This window comes from Phalangium opilio, unplaced genomic scaffold (genome assembly GCF_054372755.1).
Source record: "Phalangium opilio isolate 3A_F unplaced genomic scaffold, DU_Popi_V2 ptg000048l_1, whole genome shotgun sequence".
NCBI classification, from domain to species: Eukaryota; Metazoa; Arthropoda; class Arachnida; order Opiliones; family Phalangiidae; genus Phalangium; species Phalangium opilio.
The window spans coordinates 1,843,948-1,863,844 of NW_028324170.1; the positions used below are offsets into that span (position 1 = coordinate 1,843,948).

Below are 19,897 nucleotides of genomic sequence, written 5' to 3' on the forward strand. Positions count from 1 at the left end.
TAAACCTCATTTCCTTCCCCTGCTTACACTCCTACTGAAACCTGATTAATCACATCCTTGCCGCGGTCCATAGACCCTATTCGCATTGAAACCTCAAAAAAAAAAAAAAAAAAAAAGAGACCTAATTTACGTAGTTAAACCATGAATTTATTTATTAATAAATAAATTCATGGTTAAACTAAATTACAATTAAAGACAGTTATAAAACGAAATGATAAAATATATTTATATTCAAAAACAACGCTTTACAATGAATGATAGATATTTTCGGTTTTTCTTCCATATATATGTTCGTTTTTAACTTGGAAAGTTACTTCTACTTTTTCTTCTTGACGTGACATATATGTCAGGATTTGAGCCTCTTTACGCGTCTACTTATCACAATTAACTTTTTCATAAATTATCTTAATCTCAAAAACAACAAAAATATAAATATAGGTGACCTTGGACGCTCGCCTAACTAATTTGGCCGTTAACTATTCCTATTGGTCTACTAATATATGTACAAATAGTAGTTTACTCGTCTGACAAAGGCTTAGTTATAAATCTTAAAAAAAGGACGTTCCCATTTTTGAACGACTGACATTTTAAGTCAATTAAAAATGTATATTTTTAACAAACAACTCCACTTTCTAAACTATTTTAAATATAATAACTAACAACCTAATCTAACTTCGTTATTTTTTTTTTCAATATATCTACAAAAAGCTCGTTGATATATCACTGTCTTTTGTTCTTCATATGCTAAGCCTAACTCGCTAAATACAAATCTTGACCTACCTACTTCCTACATTACACTTTTTGAAATTTAGGCTTAACATCGTTTGACCTTCATAATGCTAAGCCTAACTCGCAAATTGCTACAATAAATTTCAAATTTAGGCTTAGGATATATGGATAAATGGAAAAGATAGCAAACCTGTTGTTTTTCTCTCCGTTTTTCCTTAGTTTTCCCACAAAACCTATTTTGACTAGAAGTTTAAAAAAGTCCGCGCGTTTTTGTACCATATTTATAATGTTCACAAAAATTTAAATTAGATTTAAGAGCGTCTTCGTCAAGGTAGGGGCCAAGGAAGTCCGCTAAAATCGACGGGACCCCCGAGTCCGGCGTCCGCTTCTAAAAGACTCATGATGACGGCCATTGCTGCTTCGTCATTGCCCTCGTTACTGTTGTTTTGATAAGAGGCTTGAATTAATTCCCTTCCCATCAAGCTGTCCATTAAATCCGAATCTGCAAAGACAAATTCTTAAACAGTTCATTTCAAATCCTGTTTGAAATTGGCTACTGGTTAGGCTTAACTCATCAAAATAGGCCTGAAGTCTATTTAGAAATTGGTTAGGCTTAACTTACCCGAATCATTATGAGACGAGACGAACTGGTTACTTTGATTGGAATGTGGCGACTGGCAATTGTTGCGGATGTTAGCAACAACCAAACTTGGTCCTCCACCATTCAACATGGGTGTTTCATCCAGACCATTGACCATGTTATTGGCGCGAATGATATTGGTACGACGCGATTCCTGTCGAACGAAAATAATTTGCTTGGAAAATTAGCAATTTGAGCCTACTTTGAATCATGAAAGAAAATTCAATTACTTCTAATGTCCCTACTAAGGACTCCAAATTGGTGCCAGGATTCGATGGAGGTTCGCGTACAGGATTTCTGCAAGAAACCACAGGGGTCACTTACTTCACTAGGTGACTGGAAATGGTCCAGTGTTCTACTTACTTGTGATTTTCTATAACGTCATCAGCGATTAGTTGTCCAATCTTTCCGGCTCTCATCCTGGAAGCCAAGACTCTGGTGACCGTTTCGGTGGCGTTATTTTGATTGGAGGAAGTACCACCACCTCCCGGACTGGAAACTGAAGCGTAAATTGGAGGGCTGGAGTTGGTATTGGTGACGCCGCTCGAACTGTTGCAAGCCAGGTTATTCCCGTTAACTCCCTGGTTGCTACACGAATTGGACGGTAACGAAGAGAGAACGGCCTCTAAACTGTTCGAGTTGCTGCTCAAGTTCTCGTCCAATGGGGTACTTGAACTCTCGACCAGTCCGTGGTCGGGCGCTCTAATAGAAATCAAATGAATAAAATATTTCACCCTGACCTTCTAAATAAGGTTCAAGGTCATGATGACTACTTATTAATGAATTTCAAGGATAAGATAGGATACTAACGGCACTAGAGTATTTACAGCAATCAGGTATTCAAAATCTTTGGTCCATGGATTACGAAAATTCTTCCATTTCGTCTGCATATAAACGTAGGAACCTTCTTTCGTTCGGAATCGGTAGACCCGCGTCGTTAAACGCTCTCCCGATCTCAGAACTAACAACGGAAATTGCAACAAAGGCTTAATGGACGCTCTCCATCCCTGAAAATGGGGGTTCGACCTACCTTGTTTGTGCATTTCTGCCATGTGCAAGATGTCATCTTGATGATAATATTCGTAAACAGACGTCGAGATCAGTTCTTGGGGTAAATAACCCAAGAACAATGTTGCTCTGTAGGGCATGGTCAAGTTTTTAAAGGGAATATCGCCTTTAAAGGAGCCAATAACGTACCGTTGGTCTACGAAAAGTATTTTCCCATCCATGGCGTGTCTGGAGACAAACTCCATGGGTCTTAAGTTGCAATTTTGTCGTTGGGGACCCGGTCGAAGTAAACCGGGATGAACCCGACCGACGGACACCAAACAACTCAAATTGCAACCTTCGCTTTCGCCCTCCGTTTCTTCGCTTAAGTTTAACTTGGCGGGGGCCCACGATTTCAAGTAACCCGTACAATGTATGACGCAAAACTTGCGATCTGTCATACAAGTTTCGCTATAAGCCTTTTAAGGTACTAAACTAAACATTTCTACTTGTACCGTAATTCTGAGATTTACGTCTGCGATGGCAGCCCGTTGTCGTATCGGCTTCTTCTTTAACCGTGGCCATGGCTTTACATTTCATTCGGCAAAAGAATGATCTACGGGCACCCGGTGATAGGCGCGTTTGGCTTTGAGGCATATCCGTTTTAACCGGAAGCATGGCTAAGATCCAATTACATTCGTCTCTTAGAGCATTAAGCGTAAGCTAATAAATCTCCCCAATTAGTAACTCACTCTTGGCATCTATTAATTTTTCTTTGGGGGAAAGATCGGACGAGGAAAGTTGTTCTTTGACCTTTTGAATGTCTTTAGGGTGTAAAATATCGAACCAACTTTGACCCAAAAGGTCACCCTGAGAATAATTCAGTACTTGCGATACCGATTCGGAAACGTAAAGAATACGACCTCGGTCGCAGGATACGATAAATAGAAAACCTTCCGCGGCCTGCGTTGCATTATACTCATTTTAGTTTTAGCCTTCGCGTATAATTAAGCCTAAAATAACAACGTACTTCCAAAATAAGATGTTTCAATTCTTCGTCCGTTATAAAAGCGGGTTTATAATGACCCTCCGTGTAGGAATTAATGGAACCAACTGAAAACAATTCCCGTATAGTCCTTGAGTGACTTGGAACAACCAGTGTCTCAATTATACCCTAATTCAAGAGCAGTTCGCCAAAGAAAAGCAACCGTTGCGAACTGCTCTTGAAAGGGAAGCTATATTAACATAGTGCTATCACAATCATACCCCGTAGGGATTTGATATGTTGGACGGCCATTCTTAATACGGTCAGTTTGTCCAGTTTTCTGGACATGGCGTTACACATTGGCACCATTGAAGACAATTCCGTTATGTAGGTATTCATTTTATCGCGACGTCTCTTCTCAATTTCGCTGTGATTTTGTCTGAGAATTTGCGCAATTTAATTACCGTGACCCCAAATGACCCCAGGGTGGAAGAAAACGACTTACTTTTTGACACCATCGGCGTCAACTCTTTGATGTTTCATTGAATCATCATCGTCGCTTAAATCACTATAATACACGAATAAAATAAATACTAACCTTCCATAAATCCGTTCGCTACGAAATCATGAATTTATTCATTATTGAAATGAATTACTTTAATTCGGAAAGCTTTCTCTTTCGAGCACCACTATCCATGGTTGATGAATCGACGACTAAATCTACGTTGTTTCCATTCCAAACTGACCCTTGCTGCTGCTGCTGCGGCTGCATTTAAATAAACACCTTACGTAAGAAGATTTTTAAAATTCACAACCTGCAAGCTTCGAAACAAAACCAAAAATACATTAGGTCGTATAATTTGCCCAGTTTCTTGGTCTACGATCAAAAACCGAGAGGCCAAACACTCTCTTAACGCGTTACTTAATCTATATTATACCATTTGTCAAGGGTAAGGTTTTAAAGATTACTGGCCCCTCGAGAGCTAGAGGCATTATTTTATTATTTCCTCTACGACATAATATGGTCCAAGTTAATTACACAATCAGCCTTGAAAAATACTAATTAAAGCCTTTCCCCTATGAAAATTATATTCCAAATTTGAATAACAAAAAACTCGGGAATTCATATATCGACTAATTTTAATTTGCGCTTGCGGTGTTACATTGGTTGGTTCCCGTATCAGTTCAGTTGATCGCAATTGTACAATTTAAAATTCCAAATTTTATTGCGAGTTCTTTAAAGGACTATAAAGCATAATAATAAGGTATTACGACTTAATTTTGTATATTTAAACTCTGTTTAATTGAAGGTCGTATAATTATCTAAGAACAGGAACAGAAATTAGAACATTTCTCTCAATTGTATTTCAGACGTGATTAAAATACGATTTCATTTTTTTTAATTCAAATTCCTCCAGTTATTTTTGATTAAATCCTTTAAAATGATTCGATATGGACGCTTTTTAAAAGTCGGGGGTAAAAGAATGGACTAACCAATACAGTATTGCTTCGTCCATGGTAAAACTGAGTGTGGTATTTGACCACTTGGTTTATCCAAATCACAACATCATGGGTTTGTGGTCAACAAAGAAGGCAGTTCAGTTATGGCTTGAAAACAAAAAGACTTTGGTGCGGACTGGTAACTTTGAAGCCCTCTCTAACGTCTTTGTTGCCCACATACCGGATGTTCCGTTCCGTGTATAAAGCAGACTATTATTCCCCCCCCCCACTCATTTGACACGGGTCTATTGGGGTTATCAACCCGTAAATCTTCAATTCCTTTGGAGGACCACTCCAGAGTACAAAATAATCAAACCCCAGAAATATTCACAGCGTGAATTGATAATTAACACCACGAATACATACAGATACTAGGAATTATTATGAATCCATTCTCACTCAACGTATCTAGGCGGATTTTATGGGAAGAGCTAGACAAACCATTACTTATGACGAAGTTTACGTCACGAGGCGCGTGACGGATAGTAAGTTCTCAAGCCCGGCACACAAAACCTGCCTAGAAATAAGCAAGGGATATGTGGGACAAAATAATTCCGAATTTCCGATTACCTTTATGCATTCCCGTTCACACTAATTTCAAGTTATGAAATTGACAGAGTAATCATACCATTTTGGCATCTTGGAAAAGGTCTCAATTTACCCCCTGGAGATAAACTAAGGTACTAAAAGACTACTTAATCTTATTGGTTTAATAGCAATAACGGTATACGTGACCACGTTTGAAAAAGGTAAAGAAAGAAAGAAAGAAAAAATACATCAGAAACATCTGGAATCCCTTCCCATGATTCCTTTCACGAAGACGCCCACTGTGAAAGGGAGGGAGTCCTAATTCAATTCTTGTCTTGTTTTGACATATCTATATATATTAAAGATTTAGGCCCTAAATTGTAAAATATCAATAAAACGGAATTACTCGGTTCGTTTACAATAGAACTTGAGTAAATACCGAAAGAACGAACCATTAATTGATAAAATAGTTGTACCGTGCTTTGATATTAAGTACAATCAAAAGTAACTTAATTACAATAAGTTGTCAAAATGTCGCGTGATTGTCGTAATGCTAAATTTGAAATCTCTTAGGGAAGAATCATGTTACAATTACCCCGCCTTGTGGTACACTTATCTCGAAGAGAAGTATCATATACTTCCGGTACAATATACGAAAGTTAGGGCATAGTTTTGCTTGGCAACAAAATTAGTTGGAAGTTAGCACACCTTCATTAAGGTATTTAATTCAACGTCATACTTATTGATGTTAAGTTACTTAAAGTACAACAGAAGGAAGAGCTAAGAGAACTAGAATGCTTTCTATGGAAACACCCACAGGGTCCTTTAAAGAATTTACGGATCCTCAGTTTGTTATAACAGAGAGAAAAGAGGTAAGATGGAGCCGAGCAAATGATGATGGGGGACCTCCGGCGATGCAAGTCTCCCAGACTACCTAGCGCACGCCCCTTCCCTTCGGTAGGCAATTGTTAAGCGCTGCACCGTAGCGCCATTGTATTTGTATATGAACAAGCTTCTTTTTAAGACAGAGGCATCCTCTCCGTTTCCCTACCCTACCTAAACGCTGAGCATACTGGGTAGACTTCGTTGCCGTATAGATGGCAGTACAGACTGCAATGTTATAGCTATGGAGGTTTCTACTCCATCGCTCTCTCTCCTTTAAGGTTCAAACGAAGGGTAAATTCAAGTTACAGAAGTTATTTATCGATTCCCTGAATTCTTCAGAGATTTAATTGACATTTAAGAACAACCAAAAATAAAAAAACCTATTTTTTGGTGGTTTTGTAAACATTTTTCAAATTCCATGACTTTTAGGGGGTCAATTGTTAAAATTCCTTGTGTTTTTCCGTGTTTTTTCTTTAACCCGGGTCAATTTTAATTTCAAAGCGAGGGAATATGTTGCGCAAACATAAAAGGTCTTTCATCTCTTTTACTAATAACGAAACTAATTAAAAGGTTAATTCCAAAGGGATTCAGGGTAATTTCTATCGTAAGGGCCCCCCTCAAAAAAGTGCCTTTCAAGGAGACCCTTGTCAAAAATCTAATAAAGGAAGAGTCTATATAAACATACATTTTAATTAAATAATGATTTTGTAATTATTTTTATTATGACTAATATTATTATTATTCAAGAGTATTTATCAAAAATGCAAGCCTTTCTTTCCAAGTCGCTTATAGGTTAATATTAATGTCTCTCTTATACTGTATATTTGAGAAAATGGTTTGTTTATTTGTTGGTATGTTTGTAACAATAGACCGTGCCATGGGAATTTGTTTTAACAAGAAGGCAAGGCGTTACTTGATTGGTCGAAGGTGCTAATTACAAATTATCTATGAAATCTCAAACTAATTTTAATTTCAAAATCACTCGGAGGTATTTCCTAAATTTTTCACTACGCAGATTGGTCTTATAATTAGTAGAAGAATCGATAAAAAACATTAACTTTATTTTCATTCTACCTTTAATGCGTCTATATTAAACTCATTAATTTTTAATTTTTCAGAGACTGATTTAATATTAATTAAGTTGAGCAGATTTAAATTTTATAGGTACGGAGATTAAAATATACAGGGTGTTTTTGAAAAGTCCATCAATAATGAAGGAGCGTGTTTATTGGAACATTTTGAGTCGAAAATGTTCTATGACTATTTTCCGTCCGAGCCACAGTTTTCAAGTTGGAATTGGAGTAATTTACGTATGACCCCTTAAATTTAATTAGAAAATTGAAATAGAACTGTAATTTAATTAAGGGATCATCCCTAAAACATTCAAATCACAACTCGAAAACAGTGGCTCGGACGGCAAAATGTCATAGAACATTTTCGACTCAAAATAGCCCAATAAACACGCTCCATTATTGATGGACTTTTCAGAAACACCCTGTATTCAAACTATAGAAAAAAATTAAAGAAATCCTACAACTTAAAGGGTATGAGAAATTACAATTTCATATCATATTTCAGCACGAAAGTGGTATTATATTACACTTTCAAGTCTCTACTTTCAAAATATAATGTTTTTAATATAATTGAACCAAAGTTTCTATTTTTAAAATCCATTGAAAAATCACGAAAACTCAGTTTCGATATATAAATAATTTTGTCTTGTCAGCTTGTTCGGTTGGTTTATGACATCACTATGACGTTGAGAAAAAAAGCGCGGGAAAGCTATACGCGGCTTACGCGCGAGCGCGAGCTTAGCCGAGCTATACGCGTCTCGAGCTCTGTCCGCGGAGAGAGTGGCACCATCTCGCGTGCGTGACGTCAAAAACAAGAAAACGTTGTAGCCTTTCTTAAAAACTTTTAAAAAGTGGATTTTAAATAATTTCATATGAAGCATTTTCAAATGCATATTGCCAAATAACTAGAAATCGGAGAATTAAAAGCTTGATATATTTGAATTCACAGTAATTAATTCTATCTATTGCTATATAAATCAGAGGTTTTTCAAACGAAGCTTCTCATACCCTTTAAGAATGATAATTGCGTTCCTAAATTAGATTTCAATTTTCTCATCTCGAATAATTTCTTATTAAATAAAAAGATTGTTAAAAATGTTTTTTCCTTTCCAAGTGTTCCTAATCGTATCTGCTTGAAGAGGAATTTAACAAGGGCGTCAAAATAGAGATATAAATCTATTTCAACAAATCGTGAAAAGAATTTTTTTTTTTTTTTTTTCAATTTTATCTTAAATCAACCCAGAATGCATCACGACGATGCTTGAGAACTTACTTCATAACAAAACTATTTGGAACAACAATGAATTTACTTCCAATTATTTTCAAGTTTCTCATATTTTTGGGGGTCACGGAGGGTTAGATTGCGTTTACATGAACATGGTGTTTCTGATAAGTATGTCATGTGTTTGTGTTCTTAGGATCAAACCAAGTGAAAAGTGTCACCAGAACATGGTGGTCCTAACATACGGCGCGATATGGGCTCCCAAACATAGTCCACATGTGTGACTATTTCCTTTGTTTTAGGGGCCAATGTTCGGAGCCATCTCTGTATAACTAAATCATAAGTTTATAAGATAGCTATGTTCCATATGTATGACACTTCCTATACTTCGTAATGGCTATTTAGACTTACAGCTCGAGCTAGTTCGAGAACGACAAGCGAGAATTGACTACACTCGGTGGTTAATTTTACAGTCCATCTTGAATCTTCCTATTTAGTCTGCATTACTAAGCCTTTGACAGTGCCTCACCAGGCGTCGCTTTACCCTCACTTCACGACAAGCTCCAGTTTGTAACCAGTGACAAACTTATGATGGAACATATCTTATGAACTTATACTAAATGTTAAAGACCCCATGTTCCTTGAGTCACTTTCCACTAAGATTGATCCAAAGAACATACCATTTAATTTATGGTAGACTTATCAGAAACACCTTGTATTCTTGTTAGTTTTCCATAACATATCATCCTTGGTAAAATTAGAATTTAGCCTTGATTTTTTGACACACAGGGGAAGCCCTTGTAGTGTTTCGACAAAGTCTATTATAAACTTTCGGTTCTACTGTATATTCCCAAGGCGTATTACAGCCCTTGTTAAACATTTTACAACTATCCCAGTTATATCCAACAGTCTCTTTGAAGTCCTACAAGGTCTCAATAGTCTCTCATTCTGCCTTGTATGAATTTTTAAGGACCATTTTAAAAATATACGTTCCTTTAATAACATCGGCGCCTCCCAGTTTTAATTTACTTCTGATGAATAATTTAAATATTAATACGTTTGTTTATAAAGGAAGGAAATTCAAAATTTATTCGTAATTGTAATAAGCAGTCGTTTAAAATTAAAAATACATTAACTTTACAATACATTTTGGAACTGTTCAGTGTAATTTTTGGGTTATACCCTTTGAGACGCTTGTAAAGCTTTACTCTTTGAGACGCTCGTAAAGCTATACTCTTTGGAGACGCTCGTAAAGCTATACTCTTTGAGACGCTCGTGAGGCTATACTCTTTGAGCGGTTTAAACGCGACCGTGTAATTTCAAATGCAAATTTCTACCTGAATTTCCCGGGGCTCTTTTTCCCTTTTATTGGCCGAAGTGGTCACTTTTAAGCCAGATTTTAGTCAAGAATATTATCTGTTATAAACAAGTCAACGCTTAAACATGCAAATTATCATTTAACACATATTTATCGTAATTTTTCAACGGTTCTGCATGAAACTATGTTCAATGTTAATTGCAATTTTAGTAAACCCAATAAATCTACTCCTACTAAAACCAAATCCCCAGACTAACTTTATACCATGCAATTCTTAAAAATTCCCTGATATTTTCAGGTGTTCTCTGACCTGTTATTTCAGCTTCCCTAAATAAAGAGTTTTGACCAAAACAAACGAAACAGAAGATAAAAAAAAACAAGAACAGAAATATCGGGACTCTAAATATAAAAGATTTGTTCTTATTTTTTCTTATCAGCGGTGGTTTCAAAAAGGGTTCAATTAAAATGTTCGGTATAAAAACAAAACTGAAACCAGAGAAGATAAAATAACGATTGGAAATAATTGATACACAAGAGGATCATAAGAAGAAGAGAAAAAAACCAGGGGTATCATCTCCTAGCAACGATTTTCTTACTCCTTAACAAGCAACGGATAATGAAATAAGATATCTGATATCCACCAATCTGTTAAAAGAATGGCTTAGATATTCGAGTAAAGGGTTGCTCTTTTCCTTCTACATTGGGCATAGCTTAAATTATTCTATAAACACGCAGGGTCTACCCCGTGACGTACTGTGTCCTTAAAGTATAATCACTCTCTAAGACAATGGCGATACCTTTACTTAATAGTACTTAAACGTCTTAGGAAAAAAAGGGTTTAATTTTACCACGCAATTGTTGGTGACGTTGCTTTGTTGTTGACAGATATTTGATCTTAAGTAACCGTGAGTTCCACTGGAAGAAACCGGTATGGTAAATTCGGATTGTTGCTGGTCCGATAAACTCAAAGAGACCCCGACTCCGACACCTACGGAGGTCGAAGGTTGCAAGATGGGAATGGCCGGTGTTCTCCAGCATTGTTGCTGTTGTTGTTGATCTTGGGGTATGGTACTAGGACAGTAATAGAGGCGATCGTCCATCCTTCGCGCTCCGGGACAGACCGGAGTTTGAACCGAATTGCTCACGCTCCGGAGACCATATTAACCCAGAGAAGTCGCTCGCGCGCCACGCAGAAATTGGCGGGAAACATCAAAGAAGATAAAGATATACGCCTTTTCCCCGCACGCGCCCAACTGCCACCGGGAAAATCTCTACAGGTGAATGGCTCACGAGACTTCTCTCTCGCGCAGATATTTTAGACAGGTAAAGCAACTATTACTTCAAGTATGTACAGGGTGTTACTGATAAGTCTGCAACCATAAATTAAGGGGGAATGTTCTTTTGGGTGCACGATTTTGAGTCATCCCTAAAACACTCAAACAAATCATAACTCGAAAACAGTGTCCTTTAGGACAAACAAAATGGAGATAGAAGTTACATTTCCGACTCAAAATTGATTTCCCAAAGAACTCCCCCCTTAATTTAAACCACACTGTACATGAACTTCATACGCGAGAATCTTTTAGTATTTTACGTTTGCTTCTTAAACTGTCCACACAGTGAGAGAGAAAGAGAAAGAGAGAGAAACGAGAAGGGGATTGTATGTGAAGAGCAAATGAAAGCGGGGATTATAAAAAAATGAATGATGTTTAATAGCATCTTTGATGGGAGTTTTAAAATTAGCCTTGCCTGTTTACTTTTCCAGGTATTTTGATTCGTTAAAAGTCTAGTTCCGGGAAATATCCGGGTAATATCTGCGGATATGACATTTTCGACAAATTCCCCAAGGAAATCACTCTTCCGTTTTATGAATTCTTTCAACTAGCTTTAAAAAAAAGGGATATACCTTCCTATCTAACCCTAGTCAAAAAGAAACAAAAAAATCAAATGAAATGGAAATACCGCATTCAAATTATTTTTTAATTTAATTTTCTCTGACCAATTAATTATTTTTGACGTAAATCTCTTCAACAATTAACGAGATAAGAAATAAATATATAATTGGTGGTTGGGGTTTGGGGGAAGAGGTGGGTTTATTAATGAGATTTGGGTGAATTGGGCTGCGATGCGCTTAATACTAAGCTTGTTATAAATAATCCTTAAAGTTTCAGGCCCAAATATGAATTAAATGGCGGGAAAACTTTCTATTGTGCGGGAGAATTTTAGCGGGAAAAAGCAATGTACGTCAAATTTGTCGATGGTTGTGCTATACAATCATACGGATACAATTGAATGTACAGGGTATAAGATAAGAGATCAGACCAACATTCCACACTATAGATACAGGGTGTTCCCTAAATTAGAGTCCGACGCCGCCGATAGTACGCCGGCGCGCCGCCACATTTCCAGTTTTTAACCCCGCCGCCGCCGTACGTACTTTTAAACAGCGCGCCGCCCCGCCGCGACGCCGAAATATCACCGGCGTACGCCGGCGTGCCATGGACGAACCAATACTGAAGGACGGATGGCAGGGGGAGAAAGTTGAAAAATACTTGTTAATTCGCCTTCTAGCGGCAAATAGTAGCAAACCGGATAGTGGGGGACATATGGGGGAATCAACGTTCTAAAGAGGGAAGCATCTAACGTCTGATTTTGTCTAGATGGCGCTAGCTTTTTCGGGGATTTGACTCGGTATTTTCATTTTTCATAACCCCCTCCATTTTGGGGCTGAAAAGGGGAAAGTAAGCTTAGTATGGGGCTCTATGGGCTGCCATCGGTCCTTCAGTATTCCATGGGCGTGCCAACCAGTCTTGGAAATAGCACAGGTCCACAGGTCCAAAACCAGTTTAATAATTGCTCTGACCAGTTTTTTTTTATTCTAAATCCGGGGTTTACAGGTCCTTGGGATCAGTTTATTAATTGAGAACTTTTACGAAAGTTGAGGAGGGACCAGTTTAAAAATTCTAGTCATAATAAATTTGTACTCCACGGATCTAGACTCCTATCCTTGACTGGTTCTCATTTCTGCCTTCCTTGCTACAACCACAGCCCACTGGATCACTCTTTGGCTTCACACGCCAATGTTTTTCCTATGTAAAAGCGCGTGTTGGTAATTTTGGGCTTTATCGCTCGAAAAATCGAAGGAGCCATAGGCCGGCTATGGGAGGAACACAGTTATTTAGGCAGAATGTTGAAACAACTGGTTCAAATCTCTTGAAATTTTAAAGAGATGTGCAAAACAACGTTTGCTATTTTTTGGAAATTTTCAAATCATTTCCTTTTATAGTTTTTAATAAATATTAAAACAAAAATTAGCCCTAATTAAAGGGCTTGGTCTTCGAACGGTTTAAAGGTTTCTTCCGTTTCACTTGATCGAATCTCTTGAAATTTTAGTGAGAGGCATATTGAAGGGTTTTAAATTATGATGCAAAGTTTCAAAATTTTTAAACGAACAATTCACTTCCAAAAACTTTTGTTTGTGCATAATCCTACAACCTATTTAGTCGCTTAGGAAAATTTTACGAAAACAACTATTCGTTTCAAAACTTTGAAATTTTGCACGATAATTTAAAACCTTTCAATATGCCTCTCACTAAAATTTCAAGAGATTCGAACCAGTGAAGCTGAAGGAAATAAATTTAAACTGTTTGAGACTAAGCCATTAAATTATGCTTAATTTTCGTTCTAATGTTCTTACAAAAAGCCAGGAAAGAGAAACATTTTAAACTTCGCACAAAAATACCAAACATTATTTTGCAAATCACATTAAAGTTTCAAGAGATTTCAACCAGTATTTTCGAACATGGACTGATCTTGTGAACACCACCACTTCACAACTGAGAACTACATACGACATTAATCACTCGTTGTGAACTTACACGCCTCTAACGCCGCCGCCGCCAATAAAATTGTATGCAACGCCGCCGCCGGTTTATAGAACGGCGCGCCGGCGGCGCGCCGTCGCCAATATGCCTAAACTGTGCAAACGCCGCCGCCGACTTATTTTTCGCGGCGTCGGACTCTACCCTAAATGGTGGTAGGACAAAAGTACAGAGGGATGGTTCTATGACTTTTTGACCTAATAGGAACGGACTTAACAAGCATGAACTTTGGAGTGTTTTAAGGATGACCCCTTTAAATTTAATTACGAAACTTAATGACAGTGGCTCATTTAATTAAGGGGTCATACTTAAAACACTCCAGTCATAACTTGAAAACAGTGTCTCTTAGAGCAAAATTAACACTTCAGACTCAAAATTGTTTTCCCATAGAACAAAACACACTGCGATTCGCTAATATAATATAATTACCATTTTCGCAACACCCTGTATAGAAACTTCAATAAATTGCATTGGTATGTTATAATATTTGATAGAGAAAAAGCTGAGGCGTATTGGTACACAATGTTAAAGCTTAAATCAAAAAAGTAGTCTTCACACCATTTTGTTTCTAAGTAAAATTTTATGAAATTCCACAGAAGCAATATATGGTTTTTCCACAGAGAATGGACCTCCTAAAAATATTTAGGGAATAAACAAAAGCCTTCCACGATGCAATTTTTCCAATATACCATAGGCCCCTATAACTTTTATAATTCATATTGGAATTGTTTAAAAAAGTTTGAAATTAAAAACTAGGTTCATTAAAAATGGAACGGAGACCAGAAGATTCCGACGACAATAAAATTGTTTACAATTCTTATTTACATTTAAATAAACTTAAAAAGAGTTATTAATGGGCAGGAAAGACGCCTATTTTAAGTCAACCTCGTTATTATATCCATAAATAAAGCAATAACAATAAGTGTCACGCTTTATACATCGCTTTCGACTTTAGTTAGTTTAGATAAAACGTTAACCGCGTTTAAGGCAAAAGAATGATACGTTTTCGTGAGAAGTTATCATTACGGTTTGTTTTGGACCAAATAGACCGACTTTGTAATATTAAATAAATCATTTTTAGCTTTCTGGACAATTCCTATTGACTTTAGGGGGGGTCTTTTCAGTTCGGGTTATGAGGGTCAACCGAAATTGACCGGCTATTGTTTTTCGTAATTACTAAAGTACAATCACGTATATAAACGTTGGCATTATCCAATGTTCCGAAAAGGTACGGGTCTGACATAAATAATTAAAGTCTAAATATAAGATTACCTCCAGAATATTTTTTGAGTTGGACGAAATAGACAAAACGGTTAGAATGGCTAAAATATATTTTTCAAAATAGTTAAAATATATTTTTCAAAATTGTTAAAATATATTTCCAAAATAGCCAAAAATATATTTTAAAAAATATCCAAAAATATATTTTAAAAAATATCCAAAAATATATTTTAAAAAATATCCAAAAATATATTTTAAAAAATGGATAATATTTAATTTTACAAAAATTATAATTAATGTACAATCTGGATTAAACTAAAAGATAAAAATACATTTAAATCTAAGATAAAGAAAGACAATTCGTGGCACGTTAATATTTTATAAAATAAATCTTACTAACGATAAGCAATTAATAAATGATGAAATAAGGAAAGTTCGTCTCAAGTGTAAAATCCATTACAACTAAGGGCATTATACCTATAATCTTGGTTTCCTACCAGTACCTTGCCTCTTCCACTCTTTCCTAAACTATAACTGTAAACTGAAAACGAAACCAACTTATCTTATAATTTAACTTGTATTATTTTGAAATAAAATAAAACTGAAAACTGAAGAGAAATTGATCTTCAAGAAATCCAAATACGAAATTTAAACCCTGCAGAGGAGAGTAAGCGATATATTGATGGGCTTGGTTTGCCTTAAAACATAGACTTAAGAATAACCAGTTTTGAACGAGAGACCAAGCCACTAAAATACTATATATTTTCGAGATATAGTCGAGATTTCAAACCGAGATTGAGAAACATTACTTTTTCTGTAAAAAGCAATTTTTTTCTGGAATAAATATATATAATGGGCAAATCCGGGTGCTGACATATCGGGCTTCGGGACCCTCTGAGAATTGCGCAATTTGAAACAGGGTTAACACGTGACTTTACATTTAAAAATTCCCCGGACTATCGCATCGCAGACAGTCCAAATTTTAATTTTCACTTTTTAGGAAAGTCAGACATAAATGTTGAGGGTTTAAAAATGAATAGTACAATAAACACTTTCTGTGGGTGATTTTGAGTCAAAAATGTTCTATGGCATTTTGCTCTAATTAAGGGACACCGTTTACAAGTTATGAACATTAGAGTGTTTTTTAATTAAGAAATTTGGGGAAAAATGATAAATTAATCATAACTTGCTTACGCTGGACATTAGAGCAAAATGTCATTGAACAATTTCGACTCAAAATCGTCCGCCTACTTCGGTCCTACCACCAATTTTTATAACACCCTGTATATTACTTCATACTAGTACTATTACAATATAGAAAATTATACATAACCAATACTAAATTTCTAAACCTTTATTATACCCAATTTTAAAGTTGGCATTTTCCAAGAATTCCAGGTAATGTGGCAACCCTGTTAAACCAAAAAACCCACCCAAAACAAATCTGATCTGATAATATCATATATCAAATATCGAATAGAAAATTTTATATATATAAATGTACTTTTTTTCGAAAATGGTTTTCAACCCCCATGGGTTGAAAAATTCAAAGTAAAAACAAAGATTAACCGCACTTACGCACCATGTCTGTTTCAGTCACGTGACCTACTACGGGATAGCCATATTTCGTAATAAACCTAACCTAAATGTAATTAATACACGGTGTCCATAATTACGATGACGTCATACGCCGAATTTCCCTAATTTAACTGTACATACTAATCTAGTCACGTGATGTAAAGTAACGGATTACGCGCTACGTTTATAAAAAAATGGTTGATAAAAATTAATTAGTGCACTGTGCCAAGCAAGACTCGAATGTAATTCTATCATCACACAATTATTTATCAGTTTTTGCATTTAAAAAAAAAATAAAAAAAATAATTCAAATAGAGATAAAAATTGCTGATAACCAAAAATATTTATGTCATGGTTATGAGAACTAAGTTGAAAATGGTTGTTATCTATTTCTTCAGTTCTTGAATGCATTTAGATATGCATATATATATATATATATTTGATTACATCAGAGTTGTATTTTACAGGTGGTTTTCGCGGGTAGATGACTTGAGAGCTTGATGGGGTTATAGATTTAATAAAAAAAGGCCTATCGTGTATTCAGAGATACGTTAGTCAACCTTGGCAATAAATATATTATCATATTCTGTATATCGTCAACAACTTTTTGAAATATTTCATTTATATATTCTGTTTCAATTTAATATCTCAGTTGGTATTTACGTAATAATTTAATTACGTAACTAATTAATATTTCTGAATAACAACATCTATAAAATTAATTTTAAAATTATATAAAATACGGAAAGAAATTTGCTTTTTTTAAAAAAAATATAAAAGTTCCCCGGCATAATTTGATTTTTTTATTTAAAAAACTAATCTCTCCTAATATACATATATCTTTATAAAAGGAAATATTTTCAAAAATATATTAAAGGGTTGGATATTAAAAACATTAAGGATATAGCAATAGCAGTTCCCTTTCGTTTACAGTATTGTATTCTACATCCAGATAGCATAGCGTGTCACTAATGTAATCTTTATTGGGTACTTTTAATCATGGTAAATTTCAAGTATCCATCCCCTCGTTTTTAACCTCGCTCGAGACAAGTCGCGAGACTTAACGGTATAGCTAGTACGGGCAGTACCAGACTTTGACTGTATTAGACACATGGGGCGATAACAGTGGGGTGCCACTGATAACGTTTATAGATATTTTCATGTTTGATGGTTTTATTGCCGCTTAATATGTAGAAAGCCTGACACGCGATGACTGTAGGATTTTCAGTCGAAAAGGTCTATGGAAATCTGGGAAATGGCCTTGGAGGTTTTGGCTCGAGGGGGTTAAAATACTAATACATAATAACGAAGTAGTTATATATAATTTGCGTGACGTAATTAAAGGAAAAACCGGTCAAAATAACATTTTATATATAGAACTTAGCTAGATTAACTATTTTTTTTAAATATATTTTAATTTCTTATAAATAACTTATTTGAAATATAAATTTGATTCATCTTTTAAATAAATTAAGTGAAAACAACGTGTTTAACCTATATTTAAAACGACAAAATTTGCAGCCAACCTTCGCATACTTTAGCCAGCAAAAGTGGTATTTCGAGTTTAGGGGTCAATTTTGTGAACTAACTAACATAGCATTGGGGCGTTTTTTATTTAATCTTTTTTTCAATATGTTAATTGGTTATTTAAAAAGAACTTTCAAACGCGTTTGGAACGAAGGGTGGTTATTATAATATTGAAGAAAAAAAACCCAAAAATATATATATATATATAATAGATACCTCTTATTATAAAATGGTATTACAAAGCTTACGCTTAAAACTGGGTCTCTGATCTGATCCAGGAAACGAGGGGAAATTCTCATTTCAGTGGCCTTCAAAATAGCTGGTCAAACAGCATTTCATTCCGAATTTCATGTTTTTCAACTCCCCAGAGTGTTTTGACTAAGAATTAATGCTAATGAAAGGTTTACCTAGCCTTAAACTTTCAATTCAGTTACGGATTTTACATTTTCCAGTTAGTTTTTTTCTTCTTCTCTGATATGTTTACTGGTTTTATATTTTTCGTCTAGCGAGATTTGTAGACTACTAATTTAATTAGTCGATTAATGTCTTTGAAGTTTTAAATAATCGATTGTTGTTACAGAAATCCCAAAATATAGATTATTTTTCGGAATACCAAAGAATGGATTTATATCCTTAAAATCTAAAAGTGCTCACTAAGTCATTTTCTCAAAACAACTAACCTAAACTACAAATGATTAAATTTCTTCCCCAGCTAAGAAAGAGCATAATAATATCTTTACATCGAAGATTGGACCCCTAAGGACAAAAGCGGAGCATCTTAAAAGTTTAATATCATCTTAAATATTTTTTCAAAGTTGAATCTCTATCCTCCAAATTCTCATAACCCGATTTAGATTAAATTCCCTAAGGGCCTGGGCATAGAGCGAGAGTTAAAACTCTTTCATCCGCTGATAAAAAAACTAAATTTTGTTATCTTGGCAGAAGATACAATCATATTATATGACCTTGATTTGTTTAATATAAAATGAAGTGTTACAGAAGGTTTGCTTTACCGACCAAAACATAATGTAGCAAAGTAACAGTTACTTAAGATTAAAGCGTGCCATGCATATTTCTAAAGGTGTTAGACCCCTCGATTATTCTCTAAATATTTTCAAAAAAATTATGTACTTACACGACTGGAAGTTTTTGATTTCATGAAGTTATCCTTAGATAAGTTCATACTCCTTCCTCAAAAAACACAATCTTTTGGGTTTTTATCCTATTGTTTTTCTACCTTTTGGAAGCAGTTCTAGTTACGTCGATGCGGTATCATAAGGCGACACAATAATGAGCACGCTGCGGTTAAATTCTCACTGTTTTTCGGCTTTTTTTCCTCAATCTATGGATGTTTTTCTCAGTCCCGACGACATCGGTAGGGCTCCGGCTAACTCCTTCGCACTAATTGAAATAGGCCGAGGCTTAACTCTAAAATACGCGTAACACGATATTACACGGAAAACATGAATATATTACGCGACTATTAGATGAAATTGGAAACAATGGTTCTTTCCGATTTAATTCAGGATATTTTACAAAAGAAATTCACCTGTTATTAAGTTTTCAAGGTCAAAAACGCGGAAAAAACGTAGCGGTAGCGAGCGTACACGATCATAATGAATATTCGTCTGCTACCGTGGAAAGGGAAGGGTAGTCGTAAAGCAGTTCAATAACAAGCCTCCGTTCAGTTCAGCCACAGCCCACTCAATCACGCAAGTTGTGGTGTCGCCTCTTTCCACCCTGTAGTAACCCCAGCAACGGAGAAGTATTTTTAGTAACAGACTAAAGTCTGCTTCCTCCCTACATTTCCGGTTATGAATGAG

At 35.6% G+C, this 19,897-nt stretch overlaps 1 protein-coding gene across 5 annotated transcripts; it reads right to left on the reverse strand.

Annotated features, from left to right (window-relative positions):
* Positions 1-199: 199 nt before the first annotated feature.
* Positions 200-19,814, reverse strand: cyc (basic helix-loop-helix ARNT-like protein cyc). 5 transcript variants are annotated; one of them, XM_089839222.1, is made up of 15 exons: positions 19,624-19,813; positions 19,210-19,502; positions 3,998-4,107; positions 3,847-3,909; positions 3,623-3,780; positions 3,387-3,469; positions 3,109-3,319; positions 2,872-3,036; positions 2,567-2,810; positions 2,400-2,506; positions 2,180-2,330; positions 1,733-2,071; positions 1,600-1,666; positions 1,352-1,523; positions 200-1,231 (listed from the first exon to the last, which is right to left on the reverse strand). In XM_089839222.1, the coding sequence occupies exons 2-15, from the start codon at positions 19,255-19,257 to the stop codon at positions 1,056-1,058; spliced, it is 2,094 nt and encodes a 697-aa protein (XP_089695348.1). In that variant the 5' UTR covers positions 19,258-19,502; positions 19,624-19,813; the 3' UTR covers positions 200-1,055. The 5 variants fall into 5 exon arrangements, with proteins under 5 accessions (XP_089695348.1, XP_089695349.1, XP_089695347.1 ...); XM_089839223.1 differs by having other exon boundaries at positions 3,998-4,101; positions 19,210-19,814; XM_089839221.1 differs by having other exon boundaries at positions 19,210-19,813.
* Positions 19,815-19,897: the final 83 nt, after the last annotated feature.

Bases quoted from the DNA above. Each gene is read 5' to 3' on its own strand.
- cyc (XM_089839222.1), bottom strand. From the start codon at position 19,257: ATGAACTTATCTAAGGATAACTTCATGAAATCAAAAACTTCCAGTCGT. The intron at 3,470-3,622 runs GTATGATTGTGA...AATTGTTTTCAG, and splicing joins ACATATCAAATCCCTACGGG to TTGGTTCCATTAATTCCTAC. The intron at 2,507-2,566 runs GTACGTTATTGG...CATGCCCTACAG, and splicing joins ATACTTTTCGTAGACCAACG to AGCAACATTGTTCTTGGGTT.